Source organism: Anser brachyrhynchus (genome assembly GCF_964034855.1).
Source record: "Anser brachyrhynchus genome assembly, chromosome: 3".
Taxonomy (NCBI): Eukaryota; Metazoa; Chordata; class Aves; order Anseriformes; family Anatidae; genus Anser; species Anser brachyrhynchus.
Window position 1 is genome coordinate 95,218,326 of NC_137696.1, and position 27,537 is coordinate 95,245,862.

The 27,537-nt window shown below is 39.7% G+C and overlaps 1 protein-coding gene across 1 annotated transcript in view; it reads left to right on the forward strand.

The window, feature by feature from the left end:
• The first annotated feature begins 20,321 nt into the window (after positions 1 to 20,321).
• COL9A1 (collagen type IX alpha 1 chain) overlaps positions 20,322 to 27,537 on the forward strand; it is a 71,248-nt gene continuing 64,032 nt past the window's right edge. Inside the window, exons 1-4 of the mRNA XM_080584518.1 lie at positions 20,322 to 20,498; positions 20,822 to 20,895; positions 22,280 to 22,357; positions 22,501 to 22,633. Coding sequence (XP_080440644.1) covers positions 20,485 to 20,498; positions 20,822 to 20,895; positions 22,280 to 22,357; positions 22,501 to 22,633 — 299 coding nt within the window. The 5' untranslated portion in view covers positions 20,322 to 20,484. The remainder of the gene's footprint in view (positions 20,499 to 20,821; positions 20,896 to 22,279; positions 22,358 to 22,500; positions 22,634 to 27,537) is intronic.

Below are 27,537 nucleotides of genomic sequence, written 5' to 3' on the forward strand. Positions count from 1 at the left end.
CCTGTGTTATTTCTTAATGGATCTTAGAGAGTTCTGCAGCAAAGATACTTCTTTCTTTATACTAAAAATTATAATCATTTTGATTAAAATTCATACATTTGCTTAGAAAGTTGTGTGAGCTAGGATCAGGACCATGCAAATCATAAGTTATATGCGGCTCCTTCATTTGATATCATTCTTTTTCTTAATTTTTTCAATCTAGCCATGATACTTATTTGCATAACAATAAAGTTTAGCATCTATGTTGTTTTGTTTGTTTATAATGTTATATAATGAATTTGAACCAAAAGTACCCGCTAAAAATAGATAATATGACCTCCCATTATATGAACACGGAAACCAAACAGAGCGAGGTTAAACGAGCCATGTCAAAACAGTCAGAAAGTGCCAGTACCAGGACCAGAAGTCAGGTGTACCTCAATTCTATTCTAGGTCTAACCCACTACAACAACAAAGTCCAGAGGGGTGGTAAAAGGCAAAACAATTTTTAAAATGTTAGCTATAACCAGTGGAGTGGAAGCATATAGGATATCTCTTGTGACCTTTACATCTGCTGGTTGACCAATATTTTGTCCATATAAGTTTGAGAATATGTTTTTTATATTTTCCAATTTAATAGGAAATTAAAGAGAAAAAAAGAAAAAAGAAAAAGAAAAAAATAAGACCTAACCATCTGAAACAATCAATACAGAATAAACATGCACTACAAGTGGTTACTAATAGTAATGATACCCAATGATAAGATCCATCTGGAAGAGCATTTCAGTTGGCTCATATTATTTCTCTCCTTTTCTGTGGTATGTCTTTTTGCTTATTGCTAGCCTGCCCTTGCTAAAAAAACACACCAAAATAGCATGTGTTTATGGCCACTGACTAATGTACTGATGTGTTTCTGTGTGTATTGTTTATTTCAGCTGATTTTCTTTTCTCAGATTAGTATTATAAGGTTTACTGAAGCATTTATTACTGAGACATCGTTTCAAAATTCCAGCTGCTTGTTTGCCTGAGAGAGGTCACTTTATGTATGGACAAGTGAAAACATTATTATTCTTTTGAGCTCTTGTCCTCAGCTCGTTAAGCATGGACAAGATGACTTTTATACAAAGGCTGTTAAATTTTTATGAAAATTTTGCGAAGTTCTTATTGAGTTGTCTAGGCTAACAATAGCAAAACATGCTTTCCCTCCTGTTATGTGGGATGTTTTCCCAGCATCACTTCATGCATTCTGTTGCGGGTGACGTTCAGCCATATCATTCTATGAAATGCATAAACACTGATATTTTGGAGATACAAAATTCTTAACCATTCATTAGTGTTTAATCTGAAAACAGGCCCTGCTACCCTGTCTGGTTTTCCACATGGAAGTTTTATACGTGCGTGCTGAGGTGCAGGGGTTTCCATGGCAACTATAGGTTTGCAGAGTATTCAAGAAACCGCAAGTTAAAATTAGCTCGGATGGTCATGCATAGATGATAAGGGCCTGGGGCTGTGCAAACTATTTTTGTGAAATTTAGTGGAGGATGTTGCAATCCAAAACCGATGTATGGTATCGATGGCTTAAGGCAACAGTGGATCTGGAGCGAAAGCTGGCTGACTATGGGGATGTAAGATAAATGGATTGGCTTTTAAAAGATATTTTAAAAGACAACCCAAGTTCTAAACACACTGGAGAATGGAGAAAAATTCGTTCTGACTAATTAGAGTTAATGGAAGTTGAATGACTCAGGAGCCTTCTTGCTGTCATTAAGTTAATTTGTTCTTACCGTTATTCCAGTTTATTCCTGAATATTTTTCCCTTGCCTGGACACCATTCGTAGCCAGGGTCTGTTGCAGACTTACTCACTGCATAGCTAAAAAACTATAAATTTAGAAGAGAGCTCAAACAAGACATTGGCTTGTGTCCCCTGGGTCTCCATTTAGAGTACAATCACAGCACTAAACCAGGACGCTTCTGATAACTTTTCTGTTTTAACAAATCTTTCTTATAATACTGTGGGATCCATAGAAATTGGAGTAATGCTGTAGCTAAGTTGTTCAATCTGCCTCTGAGCTTGTCTTATTTCCCAATATAGCTGCATATTTAAAGGTAGAGCAACTATGAAGTTATATTTATGCCATAGAGTCATTTGTCATTAAATGCCTTTGTCTTATCTTCCATGGTTGTTTGTGCCTCCTAACGCAGGACAGTCTCATGTTCTGTAGGCATTATATCCTGAGGAAATAGAGATAGCCTGTTTGGGTGTTTCTCTGAAACAGTTCAGTAGATATAAAATGATTTAAAAGGCATAATCTTACTTCTATTGCAGTCAGAAAGAGACCTAGATGTAAGAAAAGGTGTTGTGTTCTGTCCAGTCACTGCTTTAAGAGATTAAAACCTACAGAATCAGTTACATGTAATCACCTGCTTTCAATCTGAACTACATATTTTTATATATATTTTAAATAATTTTATTACCGTTTTTAAAAGAAGGGATATGTCATCCTTCCTTTCTGCTAATGAAAACTCTCAAGAAATCAGCTAGTTGATTGAAGATACTGACACTGCAGAGGAGGAGATATATGAAATACTGTGAGCAGAGATGTTTGTCATCCTGATCTTATTATTCTGATAATTTTGATAACACATGAATTCCAACAAAGTAGAGTTCACTCAAGTGTTTTTTTCTTCACTGTGGTGATTTCTACATTTCTTCAAAAATATGTTCAGGGAACACTAAAGTAATACAACTGACTCCATCACAGTAAAACCACCTAGAATTCAGGGGGCATTGTCGATATGGATGCCCTCTTCTGTGACTGAATATTAAAAAGTTGCCTGCAATCACAGGCTTGCCTACTGTTTTCTATCAATCCAACAAGAGACCAACATCTCACTGTGAAAAGAACATGTATCATCTATCATGCTCATGAGCTACTAGGTACTCAAAAACAAAAACATGTTAAGATGCACAAGAAAAGAGATGTAAATAAGAGCAGAAACCTGCCACTGGCCAAATCACTGGTGTAGCTTCATCTGTATACACAGTACTATGCAGATTTACTTCAGAGATACTGTACCTTATGCTCAAAAAAGGATGAGAAAAATGATAAAGGTGCAGCAAGGTCTCTCTCCAGAGAAAGGAGACTGGAAATACTGGCACCACTTATTTTAGGACAAAGACAAGGGTACATGGTAAAAAATATTGTAAAAGCCCACGTAAAAGGGAAGTATGCTAGGACTTCTGCTCTTGCTGCAATATAGTGAAAGAACAAGAAAACAATTCACTGTTTAATTTCCCCCTTTCCAGCCCACTGAAGGGAAAGCAGCATCAATGGAGTCAGTGCCCTACTTCTTACTCCTTCTCTGTACATGTTCTCACACTCTGTTGTGGGTGGTAAGAAATTGTAACCAGGCAGACACTTGACAATAGGGCACTGCCAGTAAGGGTAGGTATAGTTTTCCATCATCTTAAAGCTATAAAGAGCCAGGATAAATCCCTTTGCAAAAACAGGAGGAAACTGGGACGTCAGTCCTGACCAAATCTCTGTCTGCTCCAATCACTCTTTAGGACATCTCAGCTGCCAGCTGTCATGTGGTTTCTACACCTTAAACATAAATGTATAGCATTTTCTTCAGTTTTACATCATATTGTGCATATGGCATCCAGAAACAAAGAATCCAGTTTGTTGAAAAGAACTGTGAAATGGCGCAGCAAAAAGCTGCATGTTACAGAAAGTTGTCTGAGAAACAGTAGTTGGAGGAAATTACATGATAATACTAGCTGTGCACTCAGGTACAGTATTTTTTCAATTTTAAGTGATCATTCTAAAAAAAAGATTGCTTTTGCACCAAGTATTATTTTCAGCAAGCTGTAACTTGGCCAGATCTAAACCGATTTTCATCAGCACATTCATATACTTCTCTGGTGTGAGGGCTATTTTGTTAAAAATCAATTTTCTACTGAAGCACTTTCGGAACTGCAGCTACTTAAAAGAAGAAAAATGTCTTTATACACACACATATATACATATATATATGTTTTGTTACTCAGTCAAGATCCAGAATTGCTTTGTCTTGGGCTAAAGTAACCTGGGTCCAACAGGTAAAAATTTCTGGAACGGATATCTGGAAGAATGAAGATCATAGTGGGGAGTGCTACACCATCTGTCCAGAAATGTTTACACCTAAAATTTTACTAGTCAAAACAAAGACAAGCACAAATGGCTGTTTTTCTCTAAATACAATTTTGTTAAATCTCAAATTGTCATGCGTGTACTGCCCTGTAGTAAGTCCAACTATCAAAACCACAGTTAACAACCCTTCACTAGTTCTATTAGGACTTACGAATACTATAAATATATGAATAAGTATCCTATGCAAGCCAGATCAGATGATATTTTGGAGCATTTTACTTAAAACAGTCTGTAGGCATCAGCAAGAAAAGCTCATGAGGGTCTTTTCCTTTTTATATTCTGTACAGGAAGAAAATGACAGATAAAATCCTAACAATTAGGCCAGTTATCTTAAAGGGTGGTCTTAGGAGCATGCAAGCTATACAGTTGCAAGGCAGTCATAGAACAACTATCGTCTACCTTAATAATAAAAATGACTAAAGATTAAGTAGGATGTGACCTGTAGTAAAGAAAATGTGCGTGACGTAGTAAAGTTTCCATGGGAACACCATCATGAATTCTAAAATATCTGTCTTCAATGAGAAAAATTTGGGTAGACATCAGCTTCTGTCACAGTGGAGTGCTTTTGGCAGTTAACAGGCTCGCTGAATAGGTGCTGCCCAAGCCCTGTTAGCATCACTGCTTGTGATAAACTCAGTTGCCTACTGCCTTTGTCTTTCCTCTAGCAGCTCTTTTGGTGTCTGCTGTGCAAGCAGAAGACCAGATGCACACAAAGCAGACACATTCAAAGAGTTCCTTACTCATTTAGGGGGCTTTCATATACAATGTCAATGAGCTATTTTGAAGTATATATTCCTAGGCTAGATTCTGGCTTTGTCTACAGCTTTGAAAATGAGGAATGCTTCCATTGATTTCTGTGGACATAGTGGGGACTAACTCAGGAACAGAATAAAAAAGATCAGCAGTGAAATGTCTAGCTGTATTCTTTGAAGTGTATAAAACTGTTGTAAACTGCATCATTCTCGCCAGAAACTCATATTTGTTCACTGAGCAACTGCAGCAGAAACAGTGCAAACAGCTCTAATACGTATCTTCCTGGCTGGGTTTCAAGTGTTTTATTCTGTCTTGTTGACTTTTATAACTCTGGACAGCTTTCTTCTCCCTGATGTTCAATCTTCACGTTTTATGGGTTGTTCCCTTTAGTCTCCTTTTATCCCCTAGCTATTCTTTCAATATTTCTCAGCATCCCTGAGACCTTCATTTTTGTCCCCAATGTTTTTAGTGAATTCATGGACATTTATGTACCGCCCAACACGCTCTTCTAAGATAGTGGCCCTAAAATATACTTCTACTTTCCAATGAGGAGAAGTCTCCATTACAATCTGGGTAGCACACAAGCATCCTGAAGTCAAGGTGGCCCTCACAGAGTAAATACTCTTTCTTTTTCCAGAGCTCCATTCCCTAGTATGAATCACTTCATAGGAATCATCTTCATTTTGCTTTCTCTCATGTCTCTCGTATTTTTGCTCTTACAAAAATCTGGTGTTTCCCCTCCGCCCCCTTTTTTTTTTTTTCCCCTCTACAATGTTTCTTTGAAGTCTACCATCTCTTGATCTCATCATCCTTGTGGTTCTGCTGTTTGAATCTCCTAATCTTTTTGATACTAAAATGTATGCCTCCTCATAGTCTGCCCTACATGCTGAAGCTGCATGTTTTGCTTCAAGAACACAAAATCCCTTCTGAGTCATGTCCTACAGCTGCTTATTGAACTGCATCTTAAGTTCAGTTTTCTCCTTGTTCTCCAAGCTTTCAACAACAAAAACATGCAAGCTCTCTTGATGTATATCGCTTTCTGAAATGAGGCAGTATAACTGCAGCTGAAGTCCCTCCTAGTCAAGCCATTCCTTGCGTGTAGAGCAGCTTCTGTCATACGTCACAATCAGGGCCCTGAGGGCTCTAACAGGGCCACAGTGTCCCTGCCCTGCCACCCTGCCACCCTACCCCTGCCCCAGGGTCCCACATCAGCCCCAGGGCTGCCAGCCCCTGCCCCAGCAAGGCTGCAGCAGGGCCGGGCTCCATCTCCCCACAGCCCAGCCCTGCCTGGCCATGGGCCCCACTGAGCTGGGCCCACTCATGGGCCCTCGGCCCGGCCTGGCCTCAGCCTGTCCTTGTCCCCATCCCCAGGGAAGTGCCCAGTATGCTGCCCCAGTGCCCCCATCATGCTCTGCCCTACCCCACAGCGGATGCCAGGCCCTCCCCCACAGCCCCAGGGAGCCCCACAGCTCCCAGCCCTGGCCCCAGGGAGCCGCCAGCCCTTGTTGCTGCAGACAGACTCCTTTTTCATTTCACTTATCTTATATGACAAGTATAAAATCGATGCTAACATTGAATGTTTAAAGAATAATACGTTCCTCATTCCTACTGGTATGGAGATGGGCAGATTCCCTAATGAATGGGTGCTCCTCTCTCTGGAGACCATAGTCCCTCTGTCTGCGCCTGGCCCTCCACGCTCCCTGCTGAGTACTGCAACCCAAGGCCATGATCTGGTATCCAATACATAATTAATGCCACTTCACTGCCAGGACTATGTCCAGAGAAATAGAAATCTCAGCTGAATCGTGTAATATTGATTATTCTTTGGAACATCCTTTAAGACCTGTAAGGTGGCTGATAATGTTGTAAGGAAGAATCTTGACTGAATTTGTACAGAATATGTAGAATGTTTCTGTATGGCTTCGGGGTGAAAGAAAGAGGTTTCCCACTGCTCATGGGATTCATGTGATATAACTACACTACACAGTGTGGACACAAACTCATGTCCTGTGCTAAGTCCTGTCTGTCCAGTTTGTCTGGATGGCCATCACCTTTCTCAATAGTAGAAAAGTGACATTCAGGAAACGCTAAAGAAAACTCACGCCATGATAGTCCTGAGCACATCTTTGCCTGCAATGTAGATGTGCCACTCCTCTGCTTTGCTAGGTCACCCCATGTATCCTGCCTGCCCTTGTGACACCTGCTATAGGGCTGGAAGGAGCCTAGGTCTTTCATACACGAGCCTGTGGCATCATCTGTAGAATACCAAGTGGGCTTTGTGGTCAGACTGAGCACAAGGCTGTCACAGGTTGTTTAAGTACCATGAAGCCTGAAAGGGACAGACAGCAACCCCCAGTCCTGCTAAGCAAGCCCAGGGCAAGAAGAGGGCTGATCAACCGTCTACAATAGTCTTTAGACTATTGTAGGAAGTATGCTTCCTCTGTTGAATCCCTCCTGAGATCCAGCATAAAAATATTACAATCCTGCAGTACATTTGAAGGGAATTTTTGTTCTACAGCCAGCCCTAGTTCTAACAGCTGCTGCCCTAAGATTTAATTCCACCAGTTCAGCTAAATCCATATTTACCAGTAAGAAAGATGCTATGGATCACCATTGCAGAATGCCGGACATTCTTCAGTTATCAACATATTATTCCACTGAATGAGTTATGATGAACCCAGTATCCAAATAACCCTGACAGTTAACGTTGATAGAGTACATAAACAATGATAAATACAGTTATACTGAAGTAATATGTTATATGAAGAAAATCTAACTCTAACTCCTTTTTACTGCTTGCAACCACATTCCAGACTATAGCATTTGAATCTGCATGCATACGTTCTTATTAGTTTTCTTGCCTGCAGCACTTACAGTATTTTCTGTGTGTTTTTGGTATGAGACATAAATTTCTAGCCAAGTAATATTTTCTTATTCTGAATATGAGAGATTCCTAAATTATCATTCCTCTGGAACATGTGATAATTTACAGACACGTCTACATTTGGCTTCTATCCAGTTCAATATACCTGGTTTAAGAGAACACCCAGAAGGAAGAAAACCTGCTAAAGCTGCAATTTCTTAACCTTGGCTGCAAAAGGGAAAGACATGGCTAGTAACTGACAACACCAGTAAATTCATTCTTTCCTTTATCTTTTTTTTTTTTTTCCCCAGATTTTTTATTTATTTATTTTTTTAAATAGCTGATTGAATAATTTTTTAGGATTACTTCAACAAACAGCATAGAGAGTCTCTAGACACTGTACCTCACCTAACCGATATGTTCCATTAAGCCCACCTTATTACATTTTCTTCTTTCCATACTACTTTAATATATTTGTACAAAATGTAGGAGGAGATAACTATCCCAGGCAATTTCCAGAGTACATGCCAAAATTATATAATGGCTGAAATGTCCAGAAAGGTTTTAAAAAGTAATATGTACTAAACTAAGCAAAACATTTAAATGCATGCATACTCAACATTTCAATTTTAGGGCTCTCTTCCTAGAATAGAATCCAGGCCTTAGCATTAGTCACCTACACTTCCTATTCAGGGCAGCAGGAGAGGATGCTATACCTTAAGGCCTACACCCCAATATATCACGTGCAGCACGGGGAATCAACAGGAAATGCTAAGTACAGGAACATGTTTAAAATCCTCACCTAGAGCCAAAGTACCTGACTCAATGCTTCAGGAAGGTTCCTCCCTGCTTCTGGGATCCAGAACATGGAGTCCACCCCGATATTAGGCATTTATACCTAATCTTTGAAAGAACAATCAGATCACAGCCTGTTCAAATCAACAATCAGGATGGTTACTGATAATGGTACTGCCACACCTTTTCTGTGTGTAATAACAAAACACGTTGCACACGTGTTTAGAGTATGTGCAATCAAGTTTCCATTTCTTCTTCTGCTGGGACTGACTGACACGGCTGTTGTTCCAGGTGCACTCCTGGCTACACTGCATGAAGAATGATGCAAGATTCATCAGGTCGGAAGGAGAACATACAAAAAAGCTTAAACATGAGAATTGGAACTAAACCCCAAAGGAATGGATCTAATTTCTGAATAGGCTGGGGAACAGTAACCAGTCCACAGCTCTTCCATCCGTCCTGGTTCAGTCCATGATCATTCTCTTGATTGCTGCAGTTGCAGTTTTGCAGTTACAGGAAGATGAATATTGTTTGGCAAAGTGAATGAAAACTCTGTGGAGTGCAAAGTGTAAAAAAAATGCGGGGTGTAAAGCAAATACACAAATAAGACGTCAGCTTATCAAAAATATGGGATCACAATGTGGAAGTTACCAAAATGTCTTTATGTAACTAGAAGGTGTACAGGCATTGCCGTCTGTATCACTAATTCTCCCAGTCAAAGAGGCAGACTGCAGGAAAGACTGAGAGGTCTTTTACATTAGTTGAATAACAGTCAATATAACTCAAGAAAGTAAACTAGTTAGTATTTGATAGAACAAGGTGGTCTGCTATTTTTGCAGTAAAGCTCATTTTAAACAAGGTGTCCGCCTTGCTGGTAGTGCTAGAGTGCTTGAAAGCAAAAATTTTAAAAACCCTAGTTCTTGAATAGCTCACCAATATAACTGAAGATAGAAATAGCACTGCTGACATTGAGTGTCACGCAACCTGCATACTACCAAAAGATGGAAAAGTCCAATAATTCATTCGTCTATGCATACATACATCTTGCATTATCAATATTAAACAGTAATAATACCTTGTTAGGTCTAATTTAGTTTGTAATGAATGAACAGTATAGCATGAGAATCTGAGCATTGGTGATTATAAAACTCCACCTATCGGGCAGAAAAGTTAGTTCATGCATCATGTTGCCACAGATAGTTTATGTGTGCCCAGTTAACACCGGAAAAAGATTTCCCAGTTTAGATTGTTTTCATCAAATGAAGCTCTGCTTTTCCTGGAGCGGCTTATGCCAGCTCAGCAAGTGAAATACACTATGCAGATGAAGCCCATTTATCTGGCGTAACTGTATATATATGAGGACTTTTCTAGTATAAAATGTCACAAGAAATCCCACACATTATTATGCCAAGAAACAGTTCTGCAACGTAGACTTGAACTCATCCTAAAAAAAAGTTTCCTATAGGTGGCATTAAACAGGATTACTGAAGAGGCTTTAAAGACAGCCTGAAATAGGGAAGTTTCTGAAGTTTTAGACATTTCACAGAACTGGAGAACACTGTGTGTCAAATTTGTGCTGCATTACCTTGGAAATTATGTTCAGTGCCCTGGAGTATTCTTCTCAATTACATCAAAGGATCTGAAATACACTGAGAAATGACCTAGAGGTATAGGAGCCTGCGTGACAACACATTTAGAAAAGGTTATCACTTGCATTCATATGCTGATTGTGGCAAGCAATTACACTGGCAGTCATTTGCTCTGGGGCTGCTATCTAGTTCAGCACGAATGCTGTAGATAAGCTTTTTTTAAGAAGTATCTGTGTAAGAGAGTAATCAAACAGCGGAATTTGTTGTCCAGAGAGGCTGAGGGATCTCCATCCTTGGAGATAATCATACCTTGACAGGTCTTGAGCAACCTGTTCTAATTTGCAGGGTACTCCTGCTCTGAGTAGGGGTTGGACCAGATGGCTTACAGAAATCCCTGCAACCCAGAATTGTTGTATGAACCTCTGCTACTCTTCTGATAAACTCATTACACACCAACACAAACAGGATGTTTGTGTTCTTCAGTCAAGTACATGAGTTTTAGAAGATTTGACTCAAGAGAACTCATGCTTAGAATGGTCCTTTGAATTCCTAAATCTAAATATTCTTAAGAGTAGCATTCAAACATAACTTTCTGTCTCAAATACAGTACTGAACAGAGTGCTGTTCATGTATACCTAGGCTTTTCAGACAGCTTGATATGGGCCTAAAAGATAGGGTTTTAGCACTCCTGTGAAGTTCTCTGACTATCCTCAAAATTGCCAGTGCCAGGGAAGCAGCTGCTTGCTCAGCCTTCCCCACCACCTGGTTTTGTCCTTAGCCTGGGAAGACCTTTGCTAGAAGAGACATGGTACTTTGCTCTTCATACTCAGTTAGTCTTTGGTTTTCCTAAAAGGCTTCCAAAAGGGAGAGTGATTTTGTGGTGGGATGTTTGCCTGCCAAGGGCTGGCCTGTGATCATTAACTCATTTCACACGACCTAGCAGACATTGGATAGTAACAACGTCTGCTCAGCTCTGTGCAAGACTTGACTCAGAGCACTGACCTAGAAGTGGCAGAAGTCCTCTCCCACTGTTAATCCTCCATGCTGCTGCCTTGCCCTTGAACACGTGTCTATCACTCGGAACTATTTAAAGTATGCTGTAAATCTTTGCAGAAGCTGGCTGGCTACCAGAGTGGCTGCAGTACACAATGCAGTCGGCATAATTCGGGTGAGATTACAAACATTGTGAGGAAATGTGACATTCAGAACATTGTAGTTAGGTTATTTTTGTTCCCAATTTTTGTGCATAGCTCCCACTGATGGAGATGAGAAGTCTGAATATAGGAGGCATTCCTACTTGGATTTCATTGTGAGTCACTTGGCTCTTGATTTGTCAGCCCTCTATATGAGCCAAATTTCCGTTATCACCTTCCTAAATCTTTTGGGGGAGAATATTTTCTTAAATTGATTTTGGCTTTACAAAAAAATCTTCTGTCAAAAAAAAAACCATATAGTTGCCCGCAAGTTATAAATGTTATGGATTTCTCAATCCATAATTTATAAGGACATAAATTCTGGGAAAGTTCTAAGTTTTAGGAAATAAGCAAAGGTATCATTTCAGCGGTAAGAAAAGGGAAAGAAATCTTGAGATATATTACAATAAGTTCTATTAAAAATACATTCTTATATATATGTATATAAGTATATATATAAATATTTTTTTTGCATACAAAAAAAGTCTCTTGCATACAAAAGTTTAATGAAAAGAGATCCAAAAAAGTTGATAGTAAGACTTCTCAGGTCCATTGTACGGGAAGCCCACTGGTGGAAAAAAATAAAAAAGGAATAAAAAAAATGATAATTACAATGGGTTTGGGTCAATCCAACTATAGGACTTCTAAAAATAAATGAGAAAGCAGCAAACAAGTTCTGTGACATTTGCAGGAGTGACTAATTTGCAAATGACAACAGGAAATATCTAATCATATCTGATGAGATATACTTCAGAGCATTGCATCAGAAACATGAGAGACAGAGAAGCTTATGCCTCTAGATAATCAGCATGAATTTATTTATAGGCACGTTACATTCCTTCTTAAGTGAGTTGCAGTAAAACATTTACCAATCTTTTCTAAAGCCTACTATTTAAAAAAAATCAAGATGATAAACAGTCTGCTGCTCACCCTCTATTTTTGCGGTTTTGTTTCTTAAGAAAAGTTCACGTAGTTTTCCAGAAGAAATATTGCAGATATCACCCAGATACCACTGGAAAATATTTTTTATTTTCTGAGTTCAGTCTTGCCATACACTCCTCTTAAACTATCTGAGCACTTGATTCTTGCAGCACCAATAGCTACTTACAGCTGTAGAAAGTGAATAGAAAGGAACTTCCAACTCACATGTTTCTCGTAGTGAAAGTCTTTCTCACACTCCTCAAGGGCAAGACAATGGAGAACAAGGTCCAGAAACTGAGTACAGGTACTGAGATGTTCGTAAGTTGCAGCAGTACAAATTCTGTTTGAATGAACAGAAAAAATTGCCACCATGATAGTGTCTAACCCCTGGTGTAGTTGCTGTGAGTGGTGCAGGAGTCTCTGACCTTGGAGATACGCAGATCCAGATGGCAGGGCCCTGACTGACCTGCTCTGACTCTGAAATAGATTCCACTTTGAGAGGAGGTTGGACCAGATGACCTTCACAGGTCCCCCCAGTCTTAATTTTTTCTATGCATCCTATGCTGTTCGGATAATGCCCAGTCTGTGATGTGTCCCTTGAGATTCCTCTCCATTTACAAGAATAAAGCTTCCATCCCAGTATCTTGCATTTTGGAGAAAATTAGAAACAGCAGAAGGAAAATCCCTTCCTTCTTAAACTATGGCTGTTTTTGTTTTTTAGGTCTGCTGCTAGGTCTGAGTCTCCTGAAATGTGTTCTGATATAACAAGGAGAGATTTTCCTTTATGAATTTTCAATATTACAGAGTATTTTAAGTATTAAGAACATCTGTATCAGGTCAGACCGAAAGAACATCTGACACAGCATACTTTATTTGGTATAGATATTAATAGCGGATGCCTAGAGAAGCACATCGGGTAGAATGAGTACATTGCAACTTTTCTCCAATGTATTTTCCCAGCCTTTAGTGATTTGTGGTCCAGTGCCTTTGTGAGCTGGAAGTGGTCCCTGGTGGATTTTTCCTCCGTTAATCTGACATGTCTCTTTTTGATCCCTTACAACCTTTTAGCACTCACAATGTCATGTGGAAAAGAATTTCACTGCTCACCTACATGCTATATGGAGAAATTTAATCTGTTACTTGTTTTGAATCTTCTGGCTTCCACCTTCAGTTGATAACCTCAGTCCTTGTTCTGGAAGAGAGCAACACCTGTTCTCTATTTGCTTTTTCCATGATGCTCATAATTTATTACATCTCGTTTATTTCAAGGTTGAAGAACCCTCATCTGTTTACAGAGTCGCAGAATGGGAGAGAGGCAGGATTCACAGAATCACAGATCGGTTGAGGTTGGCAGGGCCCTCTGCAGTCCAACCCCCTGCTCAAGCAGGGACACCTATAGGTGCCCAGGACCATGTCCAGGTGGCTTTGAAGGTCTCCAAGCAGGGAGACCTCTCCACAACTTCCCTGGGCAACTTGTACCAGTGCTCCACCTCCTGCAGAGTACAGAAGTGCTGCCTGTTGTTCAGAGGAAACCTCCTCTGCTTGTCCTGGCATGGGCACCACTGAAAAGACCCTGGCTCTATCTTTATTATGCCCTCCCTTCAGGTATTTGTGTACATTGGTGAGATCCCCCCTGAGCCTCCTCTTCTCCGTGCTGAAATTCTTATTCGTATTGAAATCATTCCAAACCCTGCTGACCATGGTTTAGGCAGTAGCAATTTGAAATTTTCTGCTTTGTTCACTATGATTTTCCTAATTTCTCTCAACATGCAGTTTTCATTTTTTGCCCACTACTAAGCACTGACATGTTTTCATAACTCTTCATAGTATACCTGACATATCTTTCTAGAATGGTAGAAGATACCATGAATTTAAGACTTTTTTTTTTTTTTCATTAACAATTTTCCCTGCTTATTTAAAGGGAATTTCATCTGCTATTTTATCAAATGCTTACTAGGTATTTTGGGACTTTCCCACAACTTTACACCCTCAACGTTCATTTTTATTGCTTGGGTAACTTCCTCATATCTGCAGGTGTTACCACATCATTATTCACAATCTTCCATGGATATGTTGAACAGTGCAGGCCTTTGTACAAATCTCTATGGGACTTGGCTATTAAACCTCTCTCTGCTTTGAAAGTTATCATTAATTCTACGCCATGTTTTTTACTCTGTAGCCGTCATTTTGTCAACACATTTTTCAGAAGAGCACTGCCAGTCATGACATAAAGGTAGACTCACTGAGAGAAAACAGAAGGAATAATTTTGACAATTTTTTTTTGCTGTGTTAGTTTCATCTGAATCAACTTCTGACCAGAACAATTTTTGCAATCCAGTAGCTATATTGAGATCAATAAACAGGGGTAAGTAGAAGTGAAAAGTCAGTGCAATGGTAACGTGGACCTTGTTATAAATAATTAAATCTTTGCAAACATGTAGAATTATACTTCCCAATGTTTTATTTTTGTGTTATCCTGCCATATTTATGTACTTTATGTTTCTCACAAGAGAGAAAATAGCAACTGTTAAATTTTGGCACTTTTTTTTTTTTTTTTGATACAGAACATATCTTGCAAATTAAAATGTATATTCCACATGTCAAACTCTGTATAGAGGTCAATATGTGCCAGCTTTCTCTGGTCCTAGAATCCACCCTAATGTCATAAGTCACTGAAACCTAGCTTTCATTATGAAACAAACTGTCTCCCCATCCCAGAGCTGTTCAAACAGCACTTGAATAAGCACGAACCTATGCAATGATGTCCTAAGTCTGCAAAAAGTCTGAAATGACTTTGGGAAGAGCTGAGGACTTTGGGGATCACCATTCAGACAAAAAGTTGCTACAGAAACCTCATGGTCTTCAATACTGTGAAATCTGGCCTTTTTTTTTTTTTTTTTTTTTTTGCATCTGCCACAGAAATAAAAATTTGTGTCATAGAATTTGCTCTTTTGTAGAAATGTGTAAGAGGAAATGAATATTTCTCTCCTTCCCTGTCATGTCAAGACCTCTCAACGTCTGCAATGCCCCAATTTTTCACAAGGGGCATTGACCTGGGCTAAGGAAAACCTTCCCTGCCCTTGGGGCCAGGCAGCCGGAGCCAGGCTGGGCTGTGGATGGGGGTGAAGGGTGCTGAGCCCAGCTGGGGAGACAAGCAGCAAGGCAGGGAGTGCTGTTAGCCTTTAAAATTGTCACTGAGTGAAATAGCTGTTTGTTAATTTTAAGTTAATGAGTATTTTCACCTATGAATCGTTGTGGTGCACGTATGCTTGTGTAAGAGAAGGAAATCTTGATCCTGATTAAATCAATGGAAATTTTGTTACTGGTGTTAGCAAGGGCATGATTTCTCTCAAAGAGTATTTCATGACAGTAAAATAATTCTTGCTGCAGCATTTTGAGATAAATATCAGTGGGACTAAGTTCCATCATGTCAACAATTACAAAAAGTCCTGTTTTTAAGGACTGGAATTTGTGATCAGATAACATAAGCTTGGCTGGAAAAGAATCTGAGTTATAATCTTAGAATTTCCCAGCTCTGTAGAAACGTGAAAGAACATGTTTTTCATCCTCTAAAATGGTGTGATGGTGTTGGGATAATATTTAGGTAATTTGCAGTAATAGGAAGAGATAACAATATAAAACAATATCACTGAGATATATTAAATATGACTGAAGATGCTTCCAACACACATGCATATATGTGCATGTATATACGTATATACAGGTCTAGTTAAGTGCAATTGTGTGATTCAGACCCCGGGTCTTAGGAGTATTATTTGCTATTACAAATTAGAAATGCTTCACTACATTTTATACTAAACTAACTAATACAATCATACAAATTCTATTTCTGATCCTATTTCTCTTGTTGAGAATCAAATCAGTAAAATCAGTGTGATCTGTAGACCAACAAAGCCGTAACTTGAGTGGGATCAGAATTCTAATTTCTGCTGAAATAAAGCTGTTTTTATTGCAATATTAGCATATTTCTGCTTGAAGTCTGCTTAACTTCACTTTTGATTTTCTCTGCAATTACTCTAGAAAATAAATTCTCCTATATTTAAGATAATTGGAATTACTGACTGAAACATTAGGGGATAATGTCTGTCTGGCACCCCTGGAGACAAAGCACAAATCTTTTGACCTAGAAAGAAATGAAAATAGGAAAGATGCCACAATGTAGACTTTCATTCCAAGGTGTGGGAACAGTAAGTCTCATCCATAGAAAGAATTGTTACGGCAAAGGGACATGAAGCTCTGAAGGAAGTTTGTCTGTCCTGATGTACATACCATTTCTGTTTGTGCCATCTCTGTTACACCATTTCCATGAACATCCCACAGGGATCAGCTGAATTTTGGAGAATGCACTGGGAAAGCCTGAACGTTCACAAAGTGGCTTCAATGGCAGCGCAGTGAGGTTAAGCTAGAAGATGATTGTGCTGAGATGATTCTGGCCCCATGTACTTCCAGGTTTCTCTAAGTGACCTCTCCTAGAAAGAAGCTGTTTGGTCTTTAAGAAAAATGAAATCTGACAGCTTGGAAAGAAAAGCTGTTTTTCTTCCCATGCCAAAATTCATAAAATTTTGGACAGAAAAGTACATTTTTATGATGAAGGTAAGGATTTATTGGGTAATAAATTATATGCTGAATTCCAGTGATGTGTTGGAACCTGGCAAGGATTATAGTTTTGCTGTCAATTCAATTACCCTAGACTTTTGGATGTTGGTTTAATTATTTGTTGTTGGTTTAATTAAAAGGCGCTTAAGTCAGTGCAAGTTTTGCCCCTGATGTCAATGAGATCGGTTACAGGTCTAAGTTGTCTTAACTCTTAGAGTGATTAATAAAGAGCAGATCTTTCAGAAACACTATCAGTCATAGCGACGTGCAGTTAATCTCGAATTATCAGAGCCAAAAAAAGTCACACAAGTTCAATGAATGGCATGTGCTTATACCAGAGTCTGTTAAAATACCAAGAGAACAGGCAGCAGTGGTCATTGTCCTATAAGTAAGAATGAAGAAAGATGAAATGTAAAAAATAGATTTTTGTTATTGTGAACTGAATGGTGAATGTGGTCTTAAGAAGCTGAAGTTAAATGGGAAGAATGAAGGCACAATTTAAAAGAGAAGTACCATGTGATGCGGATGTAGCATTTCAGAGAACACAAGATAAATAAAAAGCAGCCTCCCTCAAGTCTTCTCCACTGCCCTTCTCCCCTCCAGCTGTGCCTGGAGGAGCAGGGGCAAGGCTGAGGCCAGCAACCATTGCCCTCTTGTGAGACCACTCACTTGGGCTTTAGCAAAGCAGATTGAACTTTGGTTCCTCTGGTTCCCAAAGGTTGTTCGTGAGCCATCAATATCTGCATGTATACCTCAAATACTTTTCAGAAGAAGAACAAACTTGCCTAGTCTCTCCTAAAATTCCTGCTTGAAAGTACAAGCCAGTGACACTGAGCTTCTTCGAGACTAGTCAAACAATGAAATGTCAGGAGATGGCTTAACTTAGCCATCCCAAATTGCACTCAGCCTGAGCCTGAACTGAGGGACCTTCTTCTCTGCCACATTTAACAGCTCCTCCTGAGCCAAATGTTGGTTTCTGTGGTTTGTGTTGGATTGCGCCTTTTGAAAGTCTAACTACAGCCATCTCACTGGAACCCTTTTCATCACAGAGAGCAAGCCTTTATATCTGCAGGAGAAGCTGGGTCCACCTAATTTATTTGCTATTTCCCTGGCAAGACCACAGTCTTACCAGACAGCGGTGCAAATGCATGTTCACCAGTGCAAACTACACATAGAGGAATATGGAATCAGACATATGAGGAGGGGATGTGAAGTCAGGTATGTAAGCACACTTTTAAACAGCTAGTGAGGTGATGACATTCCTGCATGGCTTGTCTTCAGGAGCTATTTGAGCAAAGTCACCATACCTTTGCTAAACAACAGAGATATTTTTGGAGAATCACGTTCTATGTTGTTTAATTAATCTACTTTCAACGGTTTAGCAGTTGGTGTTTAGGTGATGAATTCCCAAGCAAGTGGCTAAACAGCAATTACACTGCACTGAAATTTTCTGGAAAAAAATAGTAAAATCTGTATTAGCCTAATTCATAAAAACAGAAAAATACAAAGTGACAAAGAGACATCAAACTACTCACATCCTCTGAATGTGTATGCCAGTTGGAAAGGGACTGTCTCTGTGACCCTCAGCAAGGTATACAAGATACCTTCTCCATCTACCTCAGTTTACATCCACATGAAATTGGAATAATATTGACCAGATGAGGGGGCTTTTAAATCAGCTACCACTAGTTTGTCTGTTAACATTTATCGGGCTCTTTGAAGATAATGTGATAACTATTAGTAGAAGACCTAATCAGAAGGTTCATCATAGATTGTGAATTTTGTTTCAAGTGGAAGACATCAGGATGCACACAGGACAATCAGAGCCTATTAACATCTTATAAAGCGTTTTCTCTTTGCTCACAAATAGAATAGCAAATGAGTTTTCCAAGCCTTAATTACACCATTTTATTTCAGTAAGTATGTCTTTTGAAGATGCTGGATTGGGAGAAGACATATTACAGGTACAAAACAACCCCTTGAGAATCGCTGAAATGAAATGCAAATGCAAATGGATTATAGATTTTTCAGAAACCAAGTACGTGTTTTCCAAATTTCTCTGAACAAGCCCCCCTCTGTTTGGAGGGCATTATGTCTGTTTGAATAACCCCAGACACAAGCAATGTCAGACTTCTTTCTGTCATGTGCCCCAAATATTTGCTAATCTATTCAAAGATGGTATAGATATGGTTCCATATCTAACCACTTGGATGGCTTTTTCTTCCTGTAAATAAATTGACAATATTAACCATTTTCAAAGGCACACTGCCTGCCACAACCTACCATTTGATGAGAGAGATGGTTTGGCACCTAACTATCCCATTCCTTCAAAAATCTGTTACTCCTTATAAGCCCTCAGTGCTCTCATTTGTTCTTTCCCATGCCACATCATCCCTTCCCCTTCCTTAAAGCTTCATGGGACTTCCACATCACTCCCTCCTGCTCCTTATAAATTTCTCTTGCATCCTACAGGTATCACTGCATGGCACAACAGTAATATTAGCATGGTGGATAAGTGACTCAGGTTTATGGTGACTTGGGCAAACTTATTGTGAAATCTAAATATTATTTCTCCAATTTTTAATTTTCTTTATTGACAATAGTTTCATCTGCCAATTCTGGTACACATGTCATAGGTTGACCATCATGATGCCAGACTACAAGCCTCCTGGTGTTTATCTTTCTCCTGATGGGGGAAAAAGTGGTGTCACCCAAGATCTGTGTTTATCTGTTTGATCAGGCATCTTTGACTGCAGTAACTATCAGGACTTCTTGGCTTTTCACCCCTTACCTTTGGTCTTTTCATGCATACAGATTTTAGTTTCTCTCACTCTCTCTATAGCCATGTGAACAAATGTGAATAAATGTCTTTGTGTCCAAACGTGTACTGTCTATGGAAAGCAAGTGCTTTATCAAGTGAAGAACAGGAGTCTACTTTGTAGTGCCTGTGTGTATTCCTTAAAAAGGCTCAAGTTTAAGCAATAAACCCCCTTTTAAATAATTGGTTTTATTCAGAGGGATCAGCTGGGACATCTCCAGCTAGGCTTCTCCTAAGACCATCAGATGAATAAATCAGTGAGAGATGAAATTATCTTCTTTATAGGAGTGGTCTCTTCTTCTGAAAGCTTTTAGCCTTAACACCGCGTCAGGGCCACCAGTTTTCTCAAAAATCCCTTGGTACATATAATTCTTTCATCTGCCTCGCTGAACAGCAGACCCTGCCATTCGGTGACTGGCATTGCTTAACTCACGTTTTCTTAATCTCTCTACCCTGATGCTGGCATAAGCAGCAGCCTTTTCTTTGCTCTCTTGGCATCTTTGTACTCAGCTGGCTCCTGAGATCCGCCCTCAGACCCCACCAGGACACACATGTCTATCCAGCCCCCACCTCCTTCCCTTCGCAAGGTTAAAACCGACCCAGCAGCTGCACCTCCCTCCCTGCTGGGTCCTGCATGGGGCAGAAGGAGCAGTCTGCACCCATTCGCACTCTCCTTGACAGGGCTAATGACAGGGAACCAGAGAGTGTGAATATCTACACCAAATATTCACATGAGAGAAGTGAAGAAAACCAGCAGTGAAGATGAAAAGCAACTGGTAAGAGAACAAGTGGGATTTAGAGAAATCTGTAAATAAGAGATTAGAACAGTTAAAGCTGTCTTTGCCAACTGCCTTCTTTGTTGTTTGTTTTCACGACAGCATTATATGAAAGAAATGGTAATAGCAAGACCTTTGTAGACATGTTTTATTATAAGGACAAAGATAAAAAGTTCTCGTGTAAAGAAATTGTCTTGTCAAGTCTGTTAGTAAATTCTTACCTCATGGTTTTATACACTTAATATGCATGACTGAGGAGAAAGTCAACAGCAGAATCTGTCAGAAACTATACATTCATACTAGAGTTTGCTTTCTGTTTACAGGAAAATTACAGCTTTCTTGTACGTGTGTAGTTTTCTGGGGTCTTTCGTCTCAGCTACCATCCAGCAACAATCAAGTAAGGAGATAGACTTTATCTGCCTTTCATCTTTCTGTAATTTTGACTGTCAAAAGAATTATTCTGAGCTTATTCAAAATTAAAATCCTCTCTAGCTAGCCATCACAACAGAAAGATAGAACTATCTCTCTGTGTGTGTATGTATTTATCTACGTATGCATATGAGAAAGAGGGGAAAAAGTGAGAGCTATGTGTATTATTTTAAGTGCACTATTAGATATATTTTTAAGATAAGGATTAAAATCTGCATATAGGTGGTAGATACATGACACCCCCCCCCTCCCCCCCCCAATCTTTCAGTGCTCCTAGTTAGATATTAGTCTGCTATATATGGCAACAAACTGGTTCCACTTTATTTGCTGGGAATAAAATATAAATGGCTGGATGTCAGCCATAAGTCTCATCAAATAATATAGAAAGAGGCTATTTCTAAGGTGTAACATGTCAGCTTGAATGTTCCCTTTAAGCCTATGTTGTCAGAAGGAAACCCACATTTATGGTTGAGCCCTTGCAGCACACAAGAGGCTCTCTGTAGGTTAGAAATGTATCTCCTTCCAACTTGCATGCTTCATTCTTCCCCATCCAGACTCTACTAACATTTTCCATACTGACCTGATACTGGACTTGCACAGAATTCTGAAATTATTTGAATAAATGTTTATTTTCCCTTCTTCCTTCCTTAAATTAGGGGAATCAGTTGGGTCTCCATTTCATTGCAGGGCTTTTTGGAAAATAATATTCAGAAAAATTAGATCTTTAAATTTGCTTTCCTCAAACAAACTTCTTCCACGTTCTTGCTTGGGTCAATAAAAAAAGTCTGTAAATCCTTCTTGCCCCTAACGTGTATTTCATGAATGGCCATTTTCTCTGATCAAACGTGGCCCAGTGGATGGTGGGAACACCTGGAATACCAGAGAGGATGGAAGAAGTGCCCACAATTTCTCCCCTCGACAGCCTCTTTAGTTGGCATAAAGCTTGTTTAAGTTTCCTTGGGATTAGGAACACTATTGATTTAGGCAGCATTTTTTTTTTCTTTTTCTTTTTTTTTTTTTTTTGTTTGCTTAAACCAAAAAAAGTTCCAGACCTAAAACTCCTAACACTGCAGGTCTTCTTATGCTGGTACAATTATTCCGCCGTAACTCTGCTAGAAAAGAATAATAACTCCCTCATTTAAAGGTCTAAAAAATCAAATAAAGATTCATTTGAAATTTGGAGCTCCCTAGAAACAGATATTTATTTTCTTTGACCTCTGACTTCACCAAGTACACTTTTCATTTATTATTTATAGTTCTATTTAATTCACAATATTCTTACAATTGCTTCAATTAAATTTTTAAGATGATCTCTGCAGGCACATGGTTAACTAATCCATCCCTTTCTGCAGGACTACCAGCCATCCTGGGTGCTAGTCGGAGAACTGATCTCTGTCCAACAATTAGGATTGGCCAAGATGACTTACCAGGCAAGTATCATCTGACTTTTTCAGGAAATAGCTGTTGCTCAGAAACTCTAATATTCAGGTTATATTCAGCTCTGTCACTGCACAATGCTGAAATTAAATTAAAATAAAAGTTATATTTTGGGCATGTATGTTTTTTCTTGTAGGCTTTGACCTGATTTCTCAGTTCCAAATAGAAAAAGCTGCTTCCCGAGGAATTATCCAGAGAGTAGTGGGTTCCACTGCTCTACAAGTGGCTTATAAATTGGGGCCCAATGTAGACTTCAGGATCCCAACCAGGTAATGCTCTTTGCTGTTTGACTTTAAAACATACACACACAATAATTTCGCAAGTTTATTTTTAAGGGATAGATCCTCTCTGCAGCTAGATGACCTCATTTGCAAAGTTTTTGGAAAGGGAAAGATGAGTTCAACTTCCATATATATGTATGTATGTGTATATATATATATATATTTTTTTTTTTTTTCATTGAAACTACCAGACTAGGTTGATTCTGTAATAGCAATTTCAGGGACATCTAGGTTGATTCTGTAATAGCAATTTCAGGGACATCCACTTTCCTCTACCAATGGTATTGCTCAGGGCTCCTGGAGTTTTGCCGAAAGAAATATATTCACCTCTAGGAACTGAGGCCAAAAGTAGGGAGGTGAAGCAAGGACAACAAGAGGACAGTAAGGAAAGTTTTCTCAAAACATTGAAACAAAGAGATCTTTCTTATGATGTAAAGACTGCAGAGATAAGAATGGAAACTTTGTTGTTGTTGTTGTTTGTTTGTTTGTTTGTTTGCTTTTTGGATAACTGTTACATGCATGTTCCTGTCTGATTTATGGTCACTTAATCTATAAAAGATGATAGCTATTATTTAGCATGTCACAGGCAAATTGCAACAGGAGCCACTATTTAGGAATCTAATTACGTTTGTTCTTTAGAAGCCAGGATTGGTGCAGGTGAACAAATAGAGACAGTACAACAGGGTAGAGAAGTCTTTGCCAAACTTAGGCAACCCTGCATTCTGGTCCAGCACCTGATGTCATTAAGAATGCCTTTAATTAGCAATTGACTGGTGTAGCCGTCATTGGACTACTGTTTCAGCTAGAAATATTTGGAGATCAAAGTATTTCTGTTGCACGCCAGCTATCACTGACAAGTTTTTCTTGCTGCAGTCTTCCCTGGCTTCTGCCTCCATAGCCATTAGGTTAACCCAGTTTCAAGTTTAACTGGCTGATTGCATTGGACTCATGATTACTTTCCCTCACAGTGGCAAATCAAGGCTGCTAGTGCATAAAGGTGAATCCAAACACAGAGAGAAAACGGGATCTTCATTTCACGAAAAAATGTAGATTCTCGTATTCTCAACTTGTGCATTTTAACTCAGAAAGAGTCTGAAATATCAAAGCCATAATATTTTCATTTTTAAGAGGGCTTAGACGTATTGCTGTAAATGGCTCTAGTGATATGCTTGACACAGACAAATAATCTCTAATCAAGCCTGTACCAACTGTGTTAATATGCTGTGACATCTGAGCTGACTGCTGCCACTGGACATGTTGGCTTGGTGTGGTGCTGTAGTATCAAGGATTTACCACATTCATGATGCTGACTGGCACCCTCAGACAGCGCTGTGCTGTCACACCGCAATGGTAGCTCACAGCTTACCTGAAATTTCAATTTCCCCCTGGCTTAAATTATAGTCATGTGCCCTTGAGCTGAGTCCCTCACCCCACGGAATGTGTAAATGCTTGAGTCCTCATAGCGCTATAGGTGTGCTTCTTCTCTGTCCCTGAGCCAGAGCTTGCTGTGCTGCTCCAGTGCTATTTTACATCATGCCTCTCAGGTGCTGACTCAGAAGTGAAGCTGGCAGTAAGGAACTGAGGTTACCAGTGCAGGAGAAGCACGTCTTAAACCAGCCCGGCATGATGCAGCAATGTTCCCTTGTGGCCAAGAAGGCCAACAGTATCCTGGGGTACATTCGGAAGAGTTTTGCCAGCAGGCCAAGGGAGGTGATCCTGCCCCTCTACTCAGTCCTGGTGAGGCCACACCTGGAGCATTGTGTCCGGTTCTGGGCTCCCCGGTACAAGAGGGACATGGGAGACTGGAGCACTTGTTGTACGAGGACAGGCTGAGAGAGCTGGGCCTGTTTAGCCTGGAAAAGAGAAGACTGAGGGGAGACCTCATCAATGTGTATAAATATCTGAGGGGAGGGTGTCAGGAGGATGGAGCTGGTCTCTTTTCAGTTGTGCCCAGTGACAGGACGTGAGGTAATGACTGCAAACTGAAGCATAGGAAGTTTTAGCTCATTATGAGAGGGCATTTCTTTCCTGTGACGGTGACAGAGCCCTGGCACAGGTTGCCTGGAGAGGTTGTGGAGTCTCCTTTTCTGGAGATATTCAAACCCCGCCTGGATGCCATCCTGCGCAACATGCTCTAGGTGATCCTGCTTGGCAGGGGGGTTGAACCAGGTGAGCTCCAGAGGTCCCTTCCAACCTTGGCCATCCTGTGACTCTGTGTGATTCTGTGAAAGCCCCCCTCTACCACCACCTCTATAAGGCAATGTGCCAGGAGGGCTCCTGAGGGGTGAGGGGGAGGCGGTGGCTGGCCAGGGGCAGAGGGGCACAGCGCAGGAGCTGTCTGCCCCCGTGGGGCTGAAAGGCCACCCACAACGGCTCCACAGAGCACTGGGACCTCCTCCCATGCCCTCGTCCCAGAGGGGAGCAGCCATGTTCCTGCCAAGGCCTCCCACCTTGTGGAATAGGGAGGGCTGGCCCCTAACTGAGCCTATACTGCTGTAAGGCGTTCCAGGCTTGTGAGGCCTCTGCATGTTGAAATGGCAAGCAAGCCAATTACACTATCAGCCCATAGGTCCTGCCTGTCACTGTTCATTCAATGTGTATCAGGAATAGTAAAATTTAGGCTGGTGTATGATCATTATACCAACCCGTATTAGTCAACATTGCTGTGGCTATGGCATGGGAATGAGAGCTCAGTTAGCTGGCTACGGCTCAATATATTTATTTAGTCTTTGCTGTAGGACTAGCTTACACAGGAGCTGTAGGACTTAGCTTTAAAAAGCTTGCACGGCTTCCTTAAAAAGCTACTAAATTGCAGCTTGGTCTTTTTGCTGCTTGATATACTTGCCAAGGTCCAGAAGTATGTCCCAGAATTAATAGAATGGTTGCACACAAGTCAGGACTTAAGCTTCTCCCATCATCCAAATAAATTTCCATTGCCTTTGCTTCTTCTGGTGGAACATCTGCTGAACAATCGACGTGGTATTCTTAGTGTAATAAGAACCTGTGACACTGCTGTGACTTATATCCATTTTCTCTGATACAGTGAACTTGTAATGTTTCAATCTAATCTGTGTCTTTTGTAGATGTCCACCACATAGTAAGTACAAAATTAATACTGTAAATTTGAGTAATAATTGTGTTGATTTTTAATTGCAAGCTTAAAAAATATGTGATAACAAAGGAATATGTTTGTAATATGTTTTTATGTGGGGAAAAAGGCTAGCCACCTTTTTGCAGTGGATGAAGTCTTAATCCTTTGACTTCACAAATGGGAATCCCACTGCAGGTGTCATGTCACAAGGCCCCTAAGTCAACTTCTGCATGGATAAATTAATGCCAGGGAATGTTCCAAGGCATTCGTACATTATCATCTACACTGTTAAAATATTGTGCAAGACCTTGACATGGTTTTGGTCCATACTAATTAACACTCTTTACACAATTCCTGGGTACTGCTTGGCAGTTAGCATTAGGCCATGGACCTTGGACCATGTTGCATGTGGTCACTGTGTTTTGGAAGTAAGCAGTACTTTTAAGTAAGCATTTTTTCTTGCCAGGTGAACTTAGTATCAGAGAACAGTTCCAGGCACATTGAATTTAGTAGCATGAAGGTGGACAATGAATCTACGAACTATATCTCTTTGCCTGCAGTCTCTTCTCTGCAGAAAGGAGAGCAATATAAAAATGTAAACTGCCTTTTGAATAGTGCTTGTTCTGAGGTGAGTTGTGTGCTGTAGGCAGTTTTAACAGATGACTTGACAAACATTAAATAGGAAACTATAAAATGAAAATAAGAGGTTTATAAAGCTTTTTCAGTAAACTTGGAATATCCAGAGAATTTCATAAGCTGATTTCCTGTTTTTCTGTTTGGCAATAATGCTTCCCTGTGAAGTAATGCTCCTCAAATGCCTGAAAGTGTGGTTTGCCTACAACCAGACACTGAAGTTCTTTGGGTACTTTTCCTTTTGCATTACATGTAAGATACCTTACATAGTACTACTCCATTGATATTGATGATGACACTCTAATGGAAAAGAAAAAAATGCAACTAAGAATCTAATTAGCTCACAAGAGAAATAATTAACTCAGACCTGGATGTTTCTGAAGAATAGAGACCAGCTGAGGGTAATGAGTCCTAGCAAATGGCTTCTGGCTAATGACTTTGGACAATTGCTTTTAAAAATGCTTAGTTTTCTACTGTTATTACGCCTTTTTTTTTTTTTTTTTTAATGGCTGCCAGATGGTTCCTGCTAGGTCAGCTGTGATTCTAGGCTTCAGGAAGTACAGATACAAAAGTCTCCTGCTTGAGCAAAAGAACCCACACCTGTGGGTGTATGATACTGCATTACCATGGGGTTGGTCAGAGGGATTTCTACAGCTATTTCTAGTTGATTGTACTAACATTTCTAAAATCTTAATTTAGCAAAGAGTAAGTTATCACAGTGGGAAATGGGGCCCACCTAAGAAACTAACTCTTAAAGAAACGTAATAAAGCAGACAGTTATTTTGCAGTATGTAAGTCAGTAGTTAACATTTTAAAATACTCTGCTGCTCTTAATGAATTCTGAAGACGATGATGTTATTTAGTGCTTCCGCTGCCTAGTCAGTTGAATCATATTATTTGTATTGATGTCTGCTTTGTAGGACTCAGCCTTAAAATTTTAAAGAAACGTTGCTGGTAAGCACTCAAGCTATCAGAATAATAAGATTATTAGGTATTCATGAAAAAAGAAAAAAAAAGAAAAATAGAGAGTAGTGTTTCAGAAGTTTCCTTAGATGAATTATAGATGGGGGAAAACCGTGTACTGAAATGCATTGATAGGACTAAAGCCAATGGGATTGCTTTTCATTACCATGGGAGTAACAGAGATGAGAATCTGTCTCTGCTTTAC